Source organism: Carassius carassius, chromosome 23 (assembly GCF_963082965.1).
Source record: "Carassius carassius chromosome 23, fCarCar2.1, whole genome shotgun sequence".
Lineage (NCBI taxonomy): Eukaryota > Metazoa > Chordata > Actinopteri > Cypriniformes > Cyprinidae > Carassius > Carassius carassius.
Genome location: NC_081777.1, coordinates 29,222,504 through 29,241,547, shown reverse-complemented (window position 1 = coordinate 29,241,547; position 19,044 = coordinate 29,222,504). Strand labels below are relative to the sequence as shown.

At 38.2% G+C, this 19,044-nt stretch overlaps 1 protein-coding gene across 2 annotated transcripts; it reads left to right on the top strand.

Moving 5' to 3' along the window:
* Nucleotides 1-13,861, top strand: LOC132101731 (GATOR complex protein WDR59-like). 2 transcript variants are annotated; one of them, XM_059506906.1, is made up of 26 exons: nt 1-113; nt 650-699; nt 877-1,012; nt 1,900-1,985; nt 2,306-2,386; nt 2,460-2,497; nt 2,577-2,665; nt 2,776-2,892; nt 2,990-3,067; nt 3,813-3,969; nt 4,068-4,147; nt 4,226-4,328; nt 4,959-5,071; nt 5,239-5,403; nt 5,481-5,582; nt 5,693-5,837; nt 6,793-6,862; nt 6,968-7,121; nt 9,096-9,229; nt 9,378-9,459; nt 9,910-10,022; nt 10,144-10,294; nt 10,484-10,562; nt 11,612-11,735; nt 11,824-11,966; nt 13,025-13,861. In XM_059506906.1, the coding sequence occupies exons 1-26, from the start codon at nt 60-62 to the stop codon at nt 13,258-13,260; spliced, it is 2,880 nt and encodes a 959-aa protein (XP_059362889.1). In that variant the 5' UTR covers nt 1-59; the 3' UTR covers nt 13,261-13,861. The 2 variants fall into 2 exon arrangements, with proteins under 2 accessions (XP_059362889.1, XP_059362888.1); XM_059506905.1 differs by having other exon boundaries at nt 5,660-5,837.
* Nucleotides 13,862-19,044: the final 5,183 nt, after the last annotated feature.

The following is a 19,044-nucleotide window of genomic DNA, read 5'->3' as shown; positions in this document are numbered from 1 at the left end:
CTCTCGTCCTGTCCCGTTAGTATCACGTCATTTGTTGACGTTCTGGCAGGTAGGTACAGATGGCGGCCCGCTGGAGCAGTGAGAATGTGGTGGTGGAGTTTCGAGATGCACAGGTACACAGTCACTACACCTGCATACATGCATTTTATGCGTTAGAAAAGTAGTTTTTCACGAGTATTAGAGCAATAAACGTGCACAGCTGTCATGTCAATACTGAGCGACGTCTATTAAACTTTTAATTGAATGACATTCTTTGTTTATTAAGGTGTTACCTTACAAACCTACCATGGCGAACATAGTATTTTCAGTTATTTTTTAGCATTTCAATAAACATATTGTTAAAAATAAATAAAAACCCTGGGATATTTTTAATAACTGCGGTTTAATTTAGATATATCATCAAACATTAACTTCAGAAAGAATATGGACACGAAAGATAACTTAAAATTTTTGTATACCATTGCATTGGATATAAACTATCAAATCAAGTGTAATTTATTTTTGACAGTTTACAGTGTATCTCTGTTTTATGTTTACTGAGCCAGAGTATGCAGTTACACTAGACAATAAGAATGTAATGGAATACAATACATTTGTATCTTTTTTGTGTCTTTTTGTGTTGTGTAATGAAAGACTTTATTGGTTTCAGGCTACTGCAATGTCAGTGGACTGTCTCGGCCAGCACGCGGTTCTCTCTGGGTTTGTACAGCCTCGGCTAATGTCACATCCTCATGGGGAATGATAAACACACCCTTACGCTCCATCCGTATCTTAGCTCTATATGTTGCATCTACATCCTGTTTCTTATCTGTTTTTCATTTTGCAAATGCTTTTTGCATGCATCATTACACCACAGTCTTTTTACTCTTTGAACAGGAGACGATTCTTATATGTTGTAAATTTGGAGACGCCGTCCGAGGCTCCACGCAAAATCAGCCGCCAGAGCAAATGGGATGTCGGGACAGTCCAGTGGAATCCGCACAAAACCGAGGCCCATTTATTCGCAGCATCTGTACGTTAAGAATTTATATATTATCCTCTCTTGATTCTTGACACTGTCATATTTATTGTTTCATATGCATACATAATATTAGTTGATAGTGCTGTCAAACAATTAATCGCATCTAAAATAAATTTTTTTGTTTACATAATATGTGTGTGTGCTGTGTATATTTATTATGTATATTTAATACACACACATGCATATATATATTTAAGAAAAATATGTAAAGTTTATATTATATCATATATTTATATATGATATAATTTAAATGAATATAAATGTATACATATTATCAAAATATATGCTATATGTTTGTATATTTATATATGCATAATAAATATACATAGTACATACACATATTATGTAAACAAATTGTTTTATTTTGGATGCGATTAATCACGATTAATCGTTTGACAGCACTATTAGTTGACTATACTTCTTAAGAAGAATGAATAATGAAAAATGCTTCTAAATCTGTTCAGTGTTAGTTCATATTTGTGATCCTGCCCCACAAAACCAGGCATAAGGATACATTTTATTTTCAAAATAAGCTTTCCATCCATGTTTGGTTTGTAAGGATAGGACAATATTTGGTCGAGAAACAACTATTTGCAAATCTGGAATCACCTTTAAAGTTGTCCAAATGAAGTTTTTAGCTTTGCATATTATTAATAAAAATGAAGCTTTAATATATTTATGGTAGGAAATTTACTAAATATCTTCATGCAACGTGATCTTTACTTAATATACTTTTATATAAGAAAATTTTGACCAATACAGTGTATTGTTGGCTATTGCTACAAATAGACCTGTGCGACTTATGAATGGTTTTGTGCTCCAGGGTCACATTTTATGAATTTTCTGTATTGGAAAAATACATTTTGTCATCTCCACAGAGTAACCAGCGTGTCGACTTGTACGTCTGGCGTGATGGATTCGGTGAACCACATACGTCTTTGCAAGGCCACACACGTGTAATAAGGTAACACAGATGGCGTCAAGCTGAGATCTGATCATTTTGTCTTATCCAAACAATGACAAGAAAATGCATTAGTAAAAAAAATTCGGTGGCTTTATATATTCACCAAATGTAAAATATACTACCGCTCAGCTCTAAGCTGCTAAATTGGTGACAATTAGGCATTAAAGTATTATACTGTAAACATTGAAATTATGAGATTCAGAAAAATCTGCTTGGAACAGTGTATTGTGAAAAGCATTATATAAATGAGAATGTAGATATTCTATTCTAATATGACAAATAATCATAATAAATAACTTCCCACTGTTTCACTATTTCAGTGATTTGGACTGGTCATGGTTTGAACCAGAATTTCTTGTCACGAGTTCTGTGGACACATACATCTACATATGGGACACAAGGTGAGTGTGGACAAAGAGTGCATGATAAAGCTCTTTTCCATCATGTTTTACGCTTTTCTTTTTTCATTTCCAGGGACACTCGAAAGCCAACCGTGGCTCTGTCTGCTGTGGGTGAGTGGAAAGACTCATCAGTCAGTTTATTATGCAACATGCATTCTTTTATTTATTGTAAACATCCTCTGTGTAATAGCTGGAGCCTCTCAGGTGAAGTGGAACAGACAGAATCCTTATTGTTTGGCGTCAAGTCATGATGGTGATGTCAGAATCTGGGACAAGAGGGTGATTGTTACTTGCTGCATCATGATTCTCAAATCATCATTGGTATCAGTTATGAATGAATCAACCTTTGTTTGTCTGTTAATCTGTCTGCTTACTCTTCTGTGCTTCAGAAACCCAACACTGCTGTTGAGTATGTAGCCGCACACCTGTCAAAGATTCATGGTCTGGACTGGCACCCTGATAACGAGTACATCCTGGCTACTTCCAGTCAGGACAACTCTGTTCGGGTGAGTAGAATCCCAATCGTTGATCTTTTTGTTCACATTCGATTATTCTGCTGCAGTTTAACTTAGACTTGATTCTGTGTCTGATTTACTCCAAAAGTTCTGGGACTACAGACAACCGCGGAAGTACCTTGATATCTTGTCATGCCAGGTGCCTGTGTGGAAGGCCAGATACACGGTACAGTTTGAACTAATATTTAAATGTTCAGTTTAGATATAATCTTTTTTTTTCCAGGTGTAATATGTTGCTGTATTGTTTAGTGGTGATGTGACAGTTACACTACACTACCATTCAAAAGTTTGGAATAATAAGTATTTGTGAATGTTTTTGAAAGATATCACTCATGGTCATCAAGGCTACATTTGTTTTATTCAAATACAGTAAAAAAACACTGCAAACATTATTGCAATTTTTTAAATGACTGTTTTCTGTTTGAATATCATTCACATACGCTGATCTGCTGGTCAGGAAACATTTTGCATTGCAAACATTTTTGCTGGTTATTATACACTGATTAACATTCATAATTCTAATTATATAAATTATTATCATAAATTATTATTAAGCATCAATAATAACTGAGCATCAAATCGGCATATTAGAATGATTTCGGAAGAATTGTGTGTCACTGAAGACTGCAGTAATGAAGCTAAAGATTCCGCGTTTAATCACAGGAATGAATAATATTTTAAAACATATTCAGACGGTTATTTTAAATTGTAATGATATTTACACATTTTTACTGTTTCTTTGGCCAAATTAATCCAGCTTTGGGGAGCATGAGAGACGTCTTGCAAAAACATAAAACATTTTTAATTTTTGTCCAGTAGTGTACTTTCCCCCCTTACACTGTCATCATAGTAAACATGAATTAGCATATTATAAAGTACTCAATATACCCTCTTCCTCTCGTTCTGTTCAGCCCTTCTCTAATGGCCTGGTTACTGTGATGGTTCCTCAGCTACGGCGAGAGAACAGCATCCTGCTGTGGAGCACACTGGAACTGAACAGCCCTGTTCATGCGTTTGTGGGCCACGACGATGTTGTGCTTGAGTTTCAGTGGAGGCCGCAGAAAGAAGGTGAGAGGAGCAGTGATAATTCTGTGAATGAGTGCTTCATTTCGACTTTAAGAACAGTCAAGTATCATTGTGATTCCACTGTCCATTCTGTATTTTAGGTTCTAAAGACTGCCAACTGGTCACATGGTCCAGAGATCAAACCCTGAGGATATGGAAAGTAGATCCTCAACTTCAGAAGGTGATGCTCTGGAACCCAATCCTTTCAATACATCTGTTGACTTTATGTTTGAAACTGATGGGCTCGTGTGATCTGTAGCTGTGCTGTGCCAATGACATTGAGTTGATGGAGGAGAAAACGCTGCGGTCCCAAGACTCTGAACCTCCACTCAGCCCTGGATTCACAGCTGAGAACGCACAAGGTGAGAAACGATAAGAAGAAATAGAATCAAATAGACAGAAATCTGAGTCAAGAGTTATGTACTGTATAACATATAAAAGTGTGCCTTTATACATGTTAGAATAAATTAACTAGTCTATACTATTTTAATATATAATATAGACATAGACATATTGTACGCAACCATTCGGAAGTTTGAGGTTAGTACGATTTTTTTTCTAAGTGATTTCCTAAAGAATTATGTGACACTGAAGACTGGAGCAGCGACTTCTTAAAATTCAGTTTTGCATTACACAAATAAATTATAATTTAAAATACATTCAAATAGAAAACAGTTATTTTAAACCGTAATAATATTTCATAATTTGTTACACAAGTTTTACTGCATTTTTGATCTTGGTGAGCATAAGCGACTTCTTCCAAAAACATTAAAAATCATACCAACCCCAAACTTGAATGGTAGAGTGTAGAATGCAATATATGAGATAATATATGTACATAAAATAAATTGTAATTTTGAACATGTTATTTTCGATTCAAATTATGGATTGAATATTTTTTTATAATTATAACTGATTTTCCATTTATGATGATGATGATCCAGTCAGATCCTAGTTTTATTGAATAGAAATGACTGTCTGTCTGTTCACAGATCAGTTTGATGGTCCTCAGTCTGGCGGTAAGAATGACGTACCAGGTTTACCTCAGACTCTGCAGCAAGAGTTTTCTCTAGTCAACTTACAGATTCGCAACGTCAATGTGGAGGTCAGTCACTGTGATTTCTGTAAATCTAGTGCAAGAAGGAATGTTTCAACTAAAAATTAGATTAATTGTCTGTTATGTGGAGTGTCATGTTGCAGAATTCTAATAAATGGCATGCAATTCTAACAGTTAATCATAAATATAAGACAATGATATTATTGTTCTTGTAGATGGATGCTGTGAACCGCAGTTGCTTTGTGTCGGCCGACTGCGGAGCCAGTCGTGTTCGTCTCGTGGTGAAGTTTCCTGCCCACTATCCTAACAATGCAGCTCCATCTTTCCAGTTCGTCTCTCCAACAAACATCTCGTCTTCCATGAAGACCAAGATACAGAAGGTTGAGTCTTCGAAACCCATCAAGCTATCCTTGACATTTAGTCAAAGCTTTAAACAGCAGCATCATCTCTTTTGTAGATCCTGACAGATACGTCGCTTCAGAAGGTAAAGAGGAACCAGAACTGCTTAGAGCCGTGTGTTCGACAGCTGGTGTCTTGCTTAGAGTCAGATGGAGTCATGGTGAGTGAGATTGACTTCTGTACTCCTCGTTATATTCAAACATGTTTCTGAACTGTTTCCATGCTCACCATGATGAGGTTTTAAATCACTATCTACTACTGGATGTCCAGGAGGACGGTACGAACCCTTACATGTTCACCAACCCAGTGACTCCTGCACTTCCTGGTTTCCCTCGAGTAAGCAACACTTACGGCTCGTACCAGGACTCCAACATCCCCTTCCCACGCACCTCAGGGGCACGCTTCTGCGGGACAGGTATCCTGTGATAAGACCCTTTGTATTGTTTTAATTGCTTGCATTATGCATGAAATATATATTTTGTTCATATATAAAATTCAATGTGTAAAAGATGATATGCATACACTACTGATGAAAAGTTTGGAATAATAAACTTTTTTTGTTTTTGTATAAAAAAAATTAACATATTTCTAGTCTCACATAGTCACCAAGGCTGCATTTGATAAAAAAAAAAAAACGTAAAATATTATTTCAGTTTAAAAGAACTGTTTCTGTTTGAATATATTTCGAAATTAAATTTATTATTGTGATGCAAAGCTGAAGTTTTAGCATTACTCCAGTTTTCAGTGTTCCTTCAGAAATCATTTTATTATGCTGATTTGCTGCTCAGGAAACATTTCTTATTATGATCATTGTTGACCAATCATCATTCTCCTTCATATTTTTGTGGAAGCCAGTCAGTTTGGGGTATTTTATTTTTTTTAAGAAATACTTTTATTAAGCAATGATGCTTCCAATTGATTAGTAAAGATTTTTATAATGTTACAATGATGTTATAATGCTATTTATAATGTTACAATAATGTTTCTATTTCAAATAAATGCTAAATCACAGTTTTCACAAAAGAAACACTATTAATATTGAGCACCAATAATAGTAATTGAGCAACAAATCAGCATATTAGAATGATTTCTTGAGAATCATGTGACACTAAATACTGGACTAATGAAGCTGAATTCTTTTAGCTGTGCATCACAAGAATTATTTTTTTTTAATACATTCAAATAAAACAAATTCTTAAATTGTAATTATATTTTAAAATATTGCTGTTTTTGTTGTTGCTGTTGTTTGTATTGTTGATCAAATAAATGCAGCCTTGATAAGCATAAGAAACTTTTTTTTTTTAAACAAAATATATGTAAATCAAAGATCAATCAAAAGACAATCAATTTAAACTTAATTTCCCTATTAGGTTCCTTGGTTTATTTCACTCGCCCCATAACTATGCATCGTACAGTCCCTCCCACTGAACCTACTCCCAGGTGAATATTCAATAGAGTTTGTTTGTTGTATCTGAAACATGTCATGTTATATTATATAATTATTTGAATACAGTGTCATGAGATGAAGTCTGTGTGTATGTGCAGGTCCCTGTCAGCTCTCTCGGCGTATCACAGTGGAGTGATGACACCCATGAAAATGCGAACGGAGTCTCAGACCACCCTGAGGTTGTACAGCGGCAGCCCAACACGCACAGACAAAGACCAAGTGTCCATATCGTCCTTTTACTACAAAGAACGGGTGAGACTCATCACACAGGACTGAAGTTGATCCTTGGAGGAAGCTTGTATAAGGAAATTTGTATATTCGGCATCCGTATTTTATTTTTTTTATTTTATTTTACTTTTATTTGTTGTTTTGTTTTTGGGAGGGCTCTTAAAAACTGAAATGGCTGTATGTTTGGCTGTCTGCAGAAATAGCACACATTATTTCTAAAATGTGTGAAACTTTCAAGAACTGACTATACTGTATTGTTCCTCCTTGGTTAAATAACATGTTTCTTCTACTTTTTGTTCATTTCTGAGTTGTTATTCTTGCTTTTAACATCTCACCCATCCACCTGCTTACTCCACCTGTTCAGAAGCACCATTTTCACGGTTGTCTTTCTCCTGTTGAGTTTTGGTGGCATGTGTCCCTCACTCATGTTGCTGTGGTCTGTTTTGTTCAATCAGAAGCCCCGTCTGTCTGCTCCCCGCCGCTGGTCTGTGCAGACTGTTCATGACTGTCCGGTATTGACCTCCGCCCCCTCGCCCACTTATTCTCTCTCTCATCGACTTGTTCTAAAACCAAATGTTTTGTTGCTTTAAAGCATTTCATTCACTTGCTGTCATACACTTCATGTATGGCACATCACAGCTCACCATTTTGCCCTTTAATTTTCACTTTTGAAAAAATTCTGTTCTAATAAAAATGTACAGCAAAAATGTTTATACAGTACAGACCAAAAGTTTGGAAACATTACTATTTTTAATGTTTTTGAAAGAAGTTTCTTCTGCTCATCAAGCCTGCATTTATTTGATCAAAAATACAGAAAAAACTGTAATATTGTGAAATATTATTACAACTTAAAATAATAGTTTTCTATTTGAATATACTTTAAAAAAATGTATTCCTGTGATGCAAAGCTGAATTTTCAGCATCATTACTCCAGCCTTCAGTGTCCCATGTAACATCCGGTCTATCACATGATCATTTAGAAATCATTCTAATATTCTGATTTATTATGAGTGTTGGAAACAGTTCTGCTGTCTCATATATTTGATCAATAAAAGGGTAAAAAGAACTGCATTTATTAAAAAAAAAAAAAAATTATAATAATATATATTCTAATAATATATTTTCTTTACTATCACTTTTTATCAATTTAACACATCCTTGCTGAATAAAAGTATTGATTTTATTTAAAAAGAAAGAAAAAACAAATTACTGACCAGTAGTGTATATTGTTATTACAAAATATTTATATTTTAAAAACATAGCTTTTTCTTTTTTTTTTTTTTTATTCATCAAAGTATCCTAAAAAAGTATCACATGTTCTGAAAAAATATTAAGCAGCAGAACTGTTTCCAACTTTGATAATGAATCATCATATTAGAATGATTTCTAAAATTCAGCTTTGCATCACATAAATAAATGATAATTTAAAGTATAATACATTTAAAAACAATTATTTTAAATTGTAATAGTATATAACAATATTAAATTTTTTTCTGTATTTTTGATGAAATAAATGCAGGCTTGATGAGCAGAAGAAACTTATTTCAAAAACATTAAAAATAGTAATGTTTCCAAACTTTTGGTCTGTACTGTATATGTAGAGTATATATATATATATATATATATATATATATATATATATATATATATATATATATTACCCTCTAATTTCATGGCTGCTACTGAATATTTATGGTTAGTAGATATTCTTGATTTGCTTACCTTTGGGCAAATAATTTTAGACCCTAATGATATTTCAAATGAAGCTCTAATGTCTATATGTTGATCTTAACAGCTTAACAGTTTTTTTGTGCATTTAACAAATATGAAATATATAAATAATTATAGTAATTCTAATGAAAACACTACATGCATAATAATAATAATTGAATATATATAATGATTTATGATTATATTCTCAAAAGGGGTTTTCTCACACTGACAACCATGGGATTTATTTAGTTTGATCAGAAAGTGACTGATCCTGTTGTTTGTCAGAAATCCCGCCGCTGGAAAGGCAAGCGAGAGGGAGGAGACTACAGCAGCAGACCCATCAAACTGGCTGGCAAAGTCATCATCCAGGAAATCTCGTGTCTGCTTCCTGTGCACAAAGCCCTCGGGGAGACATACGTGTATGTAGTGTTTTCACAGATAGAAATGCATTCCAGGTCATATTTAGTTGATATCTGTCTCGTTAGTAACAGTGATAACTTACAGCACCAAATGCCAATACTGTGACATTCTTTTGTTCAAATGTCTTTTTGTTTTTCTTCACCTAAGGCTAAATGTTAGTGACATACAGGACACGTGTCAGAAGAATGGGGCGGCGGCCTTAGCAGTGGGCCGCAGGGATTTAGCAAAGGTGTGTGATATCAGTAAGATTTTTTAAATGTTTACGCCAGAATAAACACAAAATATATGCTGGTACATGAAAGTAGTTTCATAAAATCACCTTTATAAAGCGAATCGTTCTGGTCCTTGATTCTGATTGGTTGAGCCGTGTTCAAAGCTGTCGTAAATTACACTACAAACAAACACCTTTGTTTACTTCTGTGTGTTGCTTGTTAACCACTTTGTTGGAACCACAACTACATCAATAAATTACATTTGAAAATACATTTATTATAAATTGTAATAATATTTCACAGTATAAAATAGTTTACTATGTTTTTAATCAAATATATGCAGCCTTTGAGCATAAGAGGCGTCTTTCAAAAACATCAATAAATCTAAATTATTCCAAGGTTTTGACCTGCAGTGTGTGTGTGGCCATTTTTACAGCTGTTTTCATTTCTCCATGCTATGTCCCTAGGTATGGGCACTCGCCTTGGCAGCCACAAATCTTGACCTCTGTCCCGACCCTGACCCTGATGCTGGAGCTCCCTGGGCCAAACACCCATTTGGGCGGCACCTGCTGGACACATTGTGAGTTGCAGCTTTTAATCGGTGAACCCATCAGAAGTACAATATATATACAGTACAGTTAGTATTTATGAAGGTGTCCTCATTTTCACATGATCTTTGACTTTGTCTCTTTCCTCCACAGGCTTGAACACTACAGTCAGATGAGTGATGTTCAGAGCCTGGCCATGTTGTGTAGTGTGTTCAGAGGTCACGGCAGTCCTCAGGAATATTTCACTCTATACGGGCATCAGCAACCTCGAGCGGCGTTTTTCACGACACACCACTGCCACTATGTATGTTTGTTAACCTTACTCAGCAATGTTTGGATTCTGTAGGAATTCATTGAATTTCAATTGAATTAAGATCAGTTGTTTATTTCTTTTTGATGAAGATATATTAGAAATATTCATGTTTATTCAAGAGGTTGCTTTCAGCTTAATATCTATGTCCCGTGTCTGTGTTGTTGTATTGATGCTCTTTAGCCCAGTTTCACTTCCAGTTCTGTCACATCCGGGTCATGCTCCAGTACTTCAGACTCTGCAAGCACTGCGTGGACCGTGGGTGAGAGATCATGAGCTTATTCATAGATTACATTTCAGTGTTTATGAGAGAATCATCATGTGTTGTTCTGTCACACCAGTTTATTTTTTTATGACACAGCTGTGTGTATGTTTGACTTTTCAGAGTTGCCTGCTGCTTGGATTAATGTTTTTTGAATAACTGAAAAACTTATGATATAAGAAAAATCTGTGATATAACTAAATGCTGGTCAGCGTTCGTCAATATGCAAAACATCAAAAGTTTGGAATAATTACGATTTTTAATGTTTCTAAAAAGAAGACTCTTATATGCTCAACAAGGCTGCATTTATTTACTAAAAACAATACATATTTATTAGGTGTGTAATTAATACAATTAATCCATTCATTATAATAAAAAATTATAATGATTGTTTTATTATTTATAAATAATTATAATAATTTTTTATTGTTATGTGGTGTGTGATTTAATACAATTAATACATTTCAGATGTTGGTGATAATGATATTATTATTATTATTATTACGCATGTAATAAATAATATTTAATTATTTTAAAAAAATAACTAATAATAAATAGTATTTATTTTTATTAGAAATAACAATTATTTTTATAATAATAGTAACATTGTAAACATTTAATATAATATTAATATTATTTATTAATAATATTTGAACAACAATAATAATAATAATCTGACAAATTGATTAATTTACTAATATTATATTTTATTATTATTCTGTGTAAACTATCAATGCTATATATTTACTGATTTCCTATCAATAACATTAATACTGTTTGCATAATTAATGAATATATTAATGCCCAATCTGTTTCACATTCATATTACTCACCCAAAATGCAATTTCTAAGCTATTTTCAAAGGTAAAAACCCACAAATTCCGGATCCTAGTTGCATACTGTATGTGTCTTCAGCTAATTAAAAAAATAATAACTTGTACCAAAATTGTTCCGCATCATGACAAAAGTTTTAGTTATGAGTCTGTTAGTAATAGAACTGTGTGAACTGTCATTGTTGTAAATACGTATATGGATCTTTCCTCTTTCAGTTGGCCGTGAATCTGAACAAGCTCAGCCCTGGGGAGAATCGTCTCCGGATGACTATCGCAATGCAAACCAGATAAACACCGACCCCCGAGAACGAGAAAAAGAACAACACGACATGAACAAAAGGTGAAAGTCCCGTTCAACCAGGGACCCTTCCACTCCACATCACTTTAACACTGCATCCCGAAACTAAAGAGCTCCTTCTGATCAACAGAATACTGGACCCCTTCAACTGCTGGCAGTTTGACGACTTCAAGAAGTGTTACGGTGAGATCCTGCACCGCTGGGGCATGAAGGACAAGAGGGCAGAGGTGCTCAAATTTGTCTCCTGCCCTCCGGAGCCACACAAAGGCATAGGTAAGTTAAAGAAACGGGGTTCCAAACAACATCAGCCACAGAAAATGGGATTATCTCATTACTCTGTTTGTTAAAAAAAGTGTGTTTACCTAAAATGAGTGTAGAAGTAGATATGTGCATCTTGTGTTGCTGTTAAAGCACTTATAATTTATGAAATGTAAAGATGTTTAAATTGTTAAATAATAGACAGTTCTATAAAAAGTGACAAAAAAATCCTACCTTAACAGTAACAATAAATGTATTGTTATTATTTTTATTGTTATTGTTGTTGTTATTATTTGGACTGTAATTAATACAGTTCATATACAACTTATTAGACAATTATTGTTATTTAGAAACAATAATTATACTTAAAAAATAAGAATAATTATTGATTAATTATAATAAGAATTATGATAATACTAATTTATTACTATATTAATAATGATTTATAGTTTAATAATTATAACAGTAATAATAATAATTGGTGTTTCATTTAATAGTTATTTTAATTATGTTGGTTTGCACAAAAATATGAAGCACAACTGTTTTTAATACTGATAATAATAATAATAATTGGTATGTAATTTATACAATTAATAACAATTTATCAGATTATTATTGTTTTTGTCATTTATAAATAATAGTAATAATAATCATAATACCATTATTATTATTATTATTATTACAATGTTATTATACCAATTGTTTACTAATTGCTTATTTTATTTATTTCTTAATTACTAATGGCATTAATAATAGGATTATTAATGTTAGAATATAATTGTGATCGTATGTTAACTATGCACAAAAATCTTAAGCTTCACAACAGTTTTCCACAATAATAATAGATAAATGTTATTATACTTTCTGAACTGTATGTTTTACATGTATTCTGCTGCAAACTCCAGTTGTTTGATGAAAAAAAAAACTATTTTCTCTGATAAACGATAAGAACTCCTTTAAGGAGCTGAGAATTTGTCTCACATTTCTGGAATGTGGATCAATGTTTAACCCTTGAACAAATGTTTAACACTCACATGTATGAGCCTGCATCGTGCGTTTGCTCTCGTACGCAGAGTTTGGCGTTTACTGCTGCCACTGTCGCAGTCAGGCCCGCGGCACCCAGTGCGCCGTCTGCAAGCGCTTCACCTCCCAGTGCGCCATCTGTCACGTGGCTGTACGCGGCTCTTCTAACTTCTGCCTGAGCTGTGGCCATGGAGGACACACCAGTCACATGATGGACTGGTTTCGCTCGCAAGAGGTCTGTCCCACCGGCTGCGGGTGCCACTGCCTCCTGCAAAGCACTTTCTGAACATTACAAACAATAAAAACATCAAGATACATCTCAAAACTCTTAGTACTGTAGCAACTCCTCAGTAGAGAAACACTGAGGAACATCAGCATCATTCAGGATGGATTCAAGTGCAATGTTCTAACGAGGAGCTGCTAATATCATTCTTATAATAGGTCAAAACCAGCCTAGTTAGTTACTGAAATTGTTGTAAAGTGCTGTTTTTTGCACTTTTATACCTGTTGATTTGAGGAGTGCTTGTAAGGTGCCAAGGAAATCGGTCTGTGAAGGGGAAAAGGGAAACGTTGCTGTTTTTATGGTTGTGAAACAAACAAAAAAATATTTTTTTTTCAAATGTATGTTTTGATTGCTCTTTTCAGTTGAGATTTAAAAAAGTTTTGTTTCCCTTCAGAAGAGAATCATGTTTTGAAGGTTTAACAGTGTACAGTATGTGTACCATCAACATATGAATACATTTGACAGAACAATGATTTTTGCTTAATATACGCCATTGCTGGAACTCTCTTTTATGAAATGTGAACTAACTGTCATCACTACCTCATAAATAAATCACATATTACATTTTTAACTTAACGAATAAAGCAAGTAAGATTGTAACAAACTTGTGTACAATGAATTTCTGTACTGATTTTTGAACGGCTTCTTATCATTTTGTCATTATATTATCCCACAGCTATCAAGAGTCAAATGACTTATTAAAAAATATTTATCCAAAAGGAGTTTTCTTCTTTGGGTTTGAGGGATTTTTTTTTTTTTTATCCTCATGATTTAAAAGTTAAGGATCTGTGATGAAGTGCATTTATGAATGTTTTTTGCTAATGCAAGAATGCTCTTTGCATACATACTTTATTCACGGCTTTATTATTATGCTGTCTTGTGTTTCTTACTCGTGCTGGCTCTTATTGATGTCAGCTTGTTTAGTGTGTATGAAGTGGATTGATATGGACTCTGTCATTGATCTACAGTTAGTGAAGCAGCTGACCTGCCTGCGACCCTTTTCATGCAGCGTCATTCTGCGAAACAGCAATAATAAACATCAGGAAGGACCAAGCATTAAGATAATGCTGTTATCCAGACAAATGCATATTGGATGGGACGTCATACCATTATTTGGAAACTGTTTATCTAGCTCTATCATCCACTTATAATGTTTATTTTTAAATTAATAAACCAAGAACACATGCAAATATGTTTGGCAAATAAAATCAGAGCTTGAATATTAATATTTCTATACAGAGAGAGGGAAAGACGAAAACACACAGTATGTATTTATGTATGTATGTATGTATTTTGCCACAGTGCAAATATTACACGTACTGTACATGCATTCATAACAATATATTGTAAATGCAAAACAATAAAGAGTACATCACAAACTACATGCATAAATAGCATTTAAGTTTGCCAAGATTAGTCATAAATAATGTAGTGTTATATGCTGTGGTAATAAAAGAAGCCAGATATAGATGAGCTGCTGCTGAAATTATTGATAATAACAGGAAACTGCTCGTGCTGTGGGAAAATCCTCGGAAATTATGCTTAGGAGAGACATTCAAACTTTTATTTTCTCCCATAATCCAGAGGAAGTGTTCTGAAAAGATGACTCATTTTTGAACTGTTATTGATTTCTTGTTCATGCAGGTTCAAATATTCATGTTTGTCATCTGAAACCAGCATTTTCAGAAATGAAATAGAAGTAAATCCATCCATCCATCTTCTACCGCTTATCCGGGGCTGGGTCGCGGGGGCAGCAGTCTAAGCAGAGAACCCCAGACTTCCCTCTCCCTAGACACTTCCTCCAGCTCTTCTGGGGGGACACCGAGGCGTTCCCAGGCCAGCCGGGAGACATAGTCTCTCCAGCGTGTCCTAGGTCTCCCCCGGGGTCTCCTCCCAGTGGGATGTGCCCGGAACACCTTCCCGGGAAGGCGTCCAGGAGGCATCCGGAACAGATGCCCGAGCCACCTCAGCTGACCCCTCTCGATGTGGAGGAGCAGCGGCTCTACTCTGAGCTCCTCCCGGGTGACTGAGCTTCTCACCCTATCTCTAAGGGATCGCCCAGCCACCCTGCGGAGAAAGCACATTTCGGCCGCCTGTATCCGGGATCTTGTCCTTTCGGTCATGACCCAAAGCTCATGACCATAGGTGAGAGTAGGAACGTAGATTGACCGGTAAATCGAGAGCTTCGCCTTGCGGCTCAGCTCTTTCTTCACCACGACAGACCGGTACATCGACCGCATTACTGCAGAAGCTGCACCGATCCGTCTGTCAATCTCCCGTTCCATCCTTCCCTCACTCGTGAACAAGACCCCAAGATACTTAAACTCCTCCACTTGAGGCAGGAACTCTCCACCAACCTGAAGTGGGCAAGCCACCCTTTTCCGACTGAGGACCATGGCCTCGGATTTGGAGGTGCTGATTCTCATCCCAGCCGCTTCACACTTGGCTGCAAACCGTCCCAGTGCATGCTGAAGGTCCTGGCCTGATGAGGCCAACACGACAACATCATCCGCAAAGAGCAGAGACGAAATCGTGTTGTCACCAAACCTGACCCCCTCCGGCCCCTGGCTGCGCCTAGAAATTCTGTCCATAAAAATCATGAACAGAACCGGCGACAAAGGGCAGCCCTGCCGGAGTCCAACACGCACCGGGAACAAGTCTGACTTACAGCTGGCAATACGAACCAAGCTCCTGCTCCGTTCGTACAGGGACCGGATAGCCCTTATCAAAGGGCCCCGGACCCCATACTCCCGGAGAACCCTCCACAGGCCGCCGTGAGGGACACAGTCGAATGCCTTCTCCAAATCCACAAAGCACATGTGGACTGGTTGGGCATACTCCCATGAACCCTCCAGCACCCTGTAGAGGGTATAGAGCTGGTCCAGTGTTCCACGGCCTGGACGAAAACCACACTGTTCCTCCTGAATCCGAGGTTCTACTATCGGCCGGATTCTCCTCTCCAGTACCCTGGCATAGACTTTCCCAGGGAGGCTGAGAAGTGTGATCCCCCTGTAGTTGGAACACACCCTCCGGTCCCCCTTCTTAAAAAGAGGGACCACCATCCCGGTCTGCCATCCCAGAGGCACCGTCCCCGACGGCCACGCGATGCTGCAGAGGCGTGTCAGCCAAGACAGCCCCACAACATCCAGAGACTTGAGGTACTCAGGGCGGATCTCATCCACCCCCGGTGCCTTGCCACCGAGGAGTTTCTTGACTACCTCGGTGACTTCAGCTTGGGTTATGGACGAGTCCACATCTGAGCCCTCAGCCTCTGCTTCCTCAATGGAAGACGTGACAGCGGGATTGAGGAGATCCTCGAAGTATTCCTTCCACCGTCCAACGACATCCCCAGTTGAGGTCAACAGCTCCCCACCTCTACTGTAAACAGCGTTGGTAGGGCACTGCTTCCCTCTCCTGAGGCGCCGGACGGTTTGCCAGAATCTCTTCGAGGCTGACCGATAGTCCTTCTCCATGGCCTCACCGAACTCCTCCCAGGCCCGAGTTTTTGCCTCCACAACCACCCGGGCTGTAGTCCGCTTGGCCTGCCGGTACCTGTCAGCTGCCTCTGGAGTCCCACAAGCCAACCAGGCCCGATAGGACTCCTTCTTCAGCTTGACGGCATCCCTTACTTCCGGTGTCCACCACCGGGTTCGGGGATTGCCGCCTCGACAGGCACTGGAAACCTTACGGCCACAGCTCCGAGCGGCCGCTTCGACAATGGAGGTGGAGAACATGGTCCACTCGGACTCAATATCTCCAGCCTCCCTCGGGATCCGGTCGAAGCTCTGCCGGAGGTGGGAGTTGAAGATCTCTCTGACAGGAGACTCGGCCAAACGTTCCCAGCAGACCCTCACAGTACGTTTGGGTCTGCCGAGTCTGTCCAGCTTCCTCCCTCGCCATCTGATCCAACTCACCACCAGGTGGTAATCGGTTGACAGCTCCGCCCCTCTCTTCACCCGAGTGTCCAAGACATACGGCCGGAGGTCGGATGAAACGACCACAAAGTCAATCATCGACCTACGGCCTAGGGTGTCCTGGTGCCACGTGTACTGATGGACACCCTTATGCTTGAACATGGTGTTCGTTATGGACAAGCTGTAACTAGCACAGAAGTCCAATAACTGAACACCGCTCGGGTTCAGATCAGGGGGGCCGTTCCTCCCAATCACGCCCCTCCAGGTGTCACTGTCGTTGCCCACGTGGGCGTTGAAGTCCCCCAGTAAAACGACGGAGTCCCCAGTCGAAGCACTTTCCAGCACCCCTCCCAGAGACTCCAAGAAGGCTGGGTACTCTGCATTGCCGTTCGGCCCGTAGGCACAAACGACAGTGAGAGACCTATCCCCGACCCGAAGGCGCAGGGAAGCGACCCTCTCGTTCACCGGGGTAAACTCCAACACATGGCAGCTGAGCTGGGGGGCTATAAGCAAACCCACACCAGCCCGCCGCCTCTCACCTTGGGCAACTCCAGAGTGGTGAAGAGTCCATCCTCTCTCGAGGAGTGTGGTACCAGAGCCCAAGCTGTGCGTAGAGGTGAGTCCGACTATCGCTAGTCGGAACCTCTCTACCTCACGCACAATCTCGGGCTCATTCCCCGCCAGTGAGGTGACGTTCCACGTCCCTAGAGCTAGTTTCCGTGTCCAGGGATCGGGCTGTCGAGGCCCCCGCCTTCGACTGCCACCCGATTGTCTAAGCACCAGCCCCTTACGGTCCCTCCTGTAGGTGGTGAGCCCACGGGAAGGCGGCCCCACGTCGCTCCTTCGGGCTAAGCCCGGCCGGACCCCGTGGGGGGAGGCCCGGCCACCAGGCGCTCGCATACGAGCCCCAACCCCGGGCCTGGCTCCAGGGTGGGGCCCCGGCTGCGCCATACCGGGCGACGTCACGGTTCTTTGATTGTTCCTTCTCATAAGGGGTTTTGAACCGCTCTTAGTCTGACCCGTCGCCTAGGACCTGTTTGCCTTGGGAGACCCTACCAGGGGCATATAGCCCTGGACAACATAGCTCCTAGGGTCATTCGGGTACTCAAACCCCTCCACCACGTTAAGGTGGCAGTTCAAGGAGGGGTCAAATAGAAGTAAATAATAAATCTGAATAAATAGATTAGAACAAAATAGACGAGTTTATATCTGTACCAAATGTATACATACTCTGACTCTCTATATTAATATTATATTAATATTATTTTTTTATTATTATATTATATTATTATGGAACAACCATATTGTTCAATATAGACATTATTTGTATTATTATTTTATTATAATTATTATATTATATTAACAACATAGGCTATATATAATATAACAGCAAATAAAAACATTTTAAACAAATAAACAAACCTAAAGACTTAAAGATTATAATGCAGATCAAAATATGCCTTATATCTAACAGCACAAACAGCAGACAGAATGTTGTGGTTCACATGATTTCAGTAGTAAAATCTTTTTATGGAGTCTAGTCAGTGAAGTGAGCTCGAGCTGATCTTCTCTCGTCTCGTTTTCTGAGAATATCTCGAAATTACTGATCGCACTATGACGAAGGCCTGACTAATGAATATTAATTTGGTCTTGCAGACGTTGCTTGGTAACCTTCCTGGAGTGTCCACTTATTTAACTTAATAATATTCATAATCCATGCCTTCCTCACAGTAAGATTCGTTTATTGGACAGGTGTTCGAGGCTTATTTACAAACGACAGCAGTCCAGCCAATCAATAAAGCGTACTGACGTGGCGTCATTAATATTCATGAGCAGAGCCTTCGCCACAGTAGGTTCTTCCGGTCAGCGCTGA

Coding starts and splice junctions, on each gene's coding strand:
- LOC132101731 (XM_059506905.1), top strand. CDS start 60: ATGGCGGCCCGCTGGAGCAGTGAGAATGTGGTGGTGGAGTTTCGAGAT. Junction 2,893..2,989: donor GTCAGGACAACTCTGTTCGG/GTGAGTAGAATC, acceptor TTACTCCAAAAG/TTCTGGGACTACAGACAACC. Junction 3,970..4,067: donor GTGGAGGCCGCAGAAAGAAG/GTGAGAGGAGCA, acceptor TCTGTATTTTAG/GTTCTAAAGACTGCCAACTG.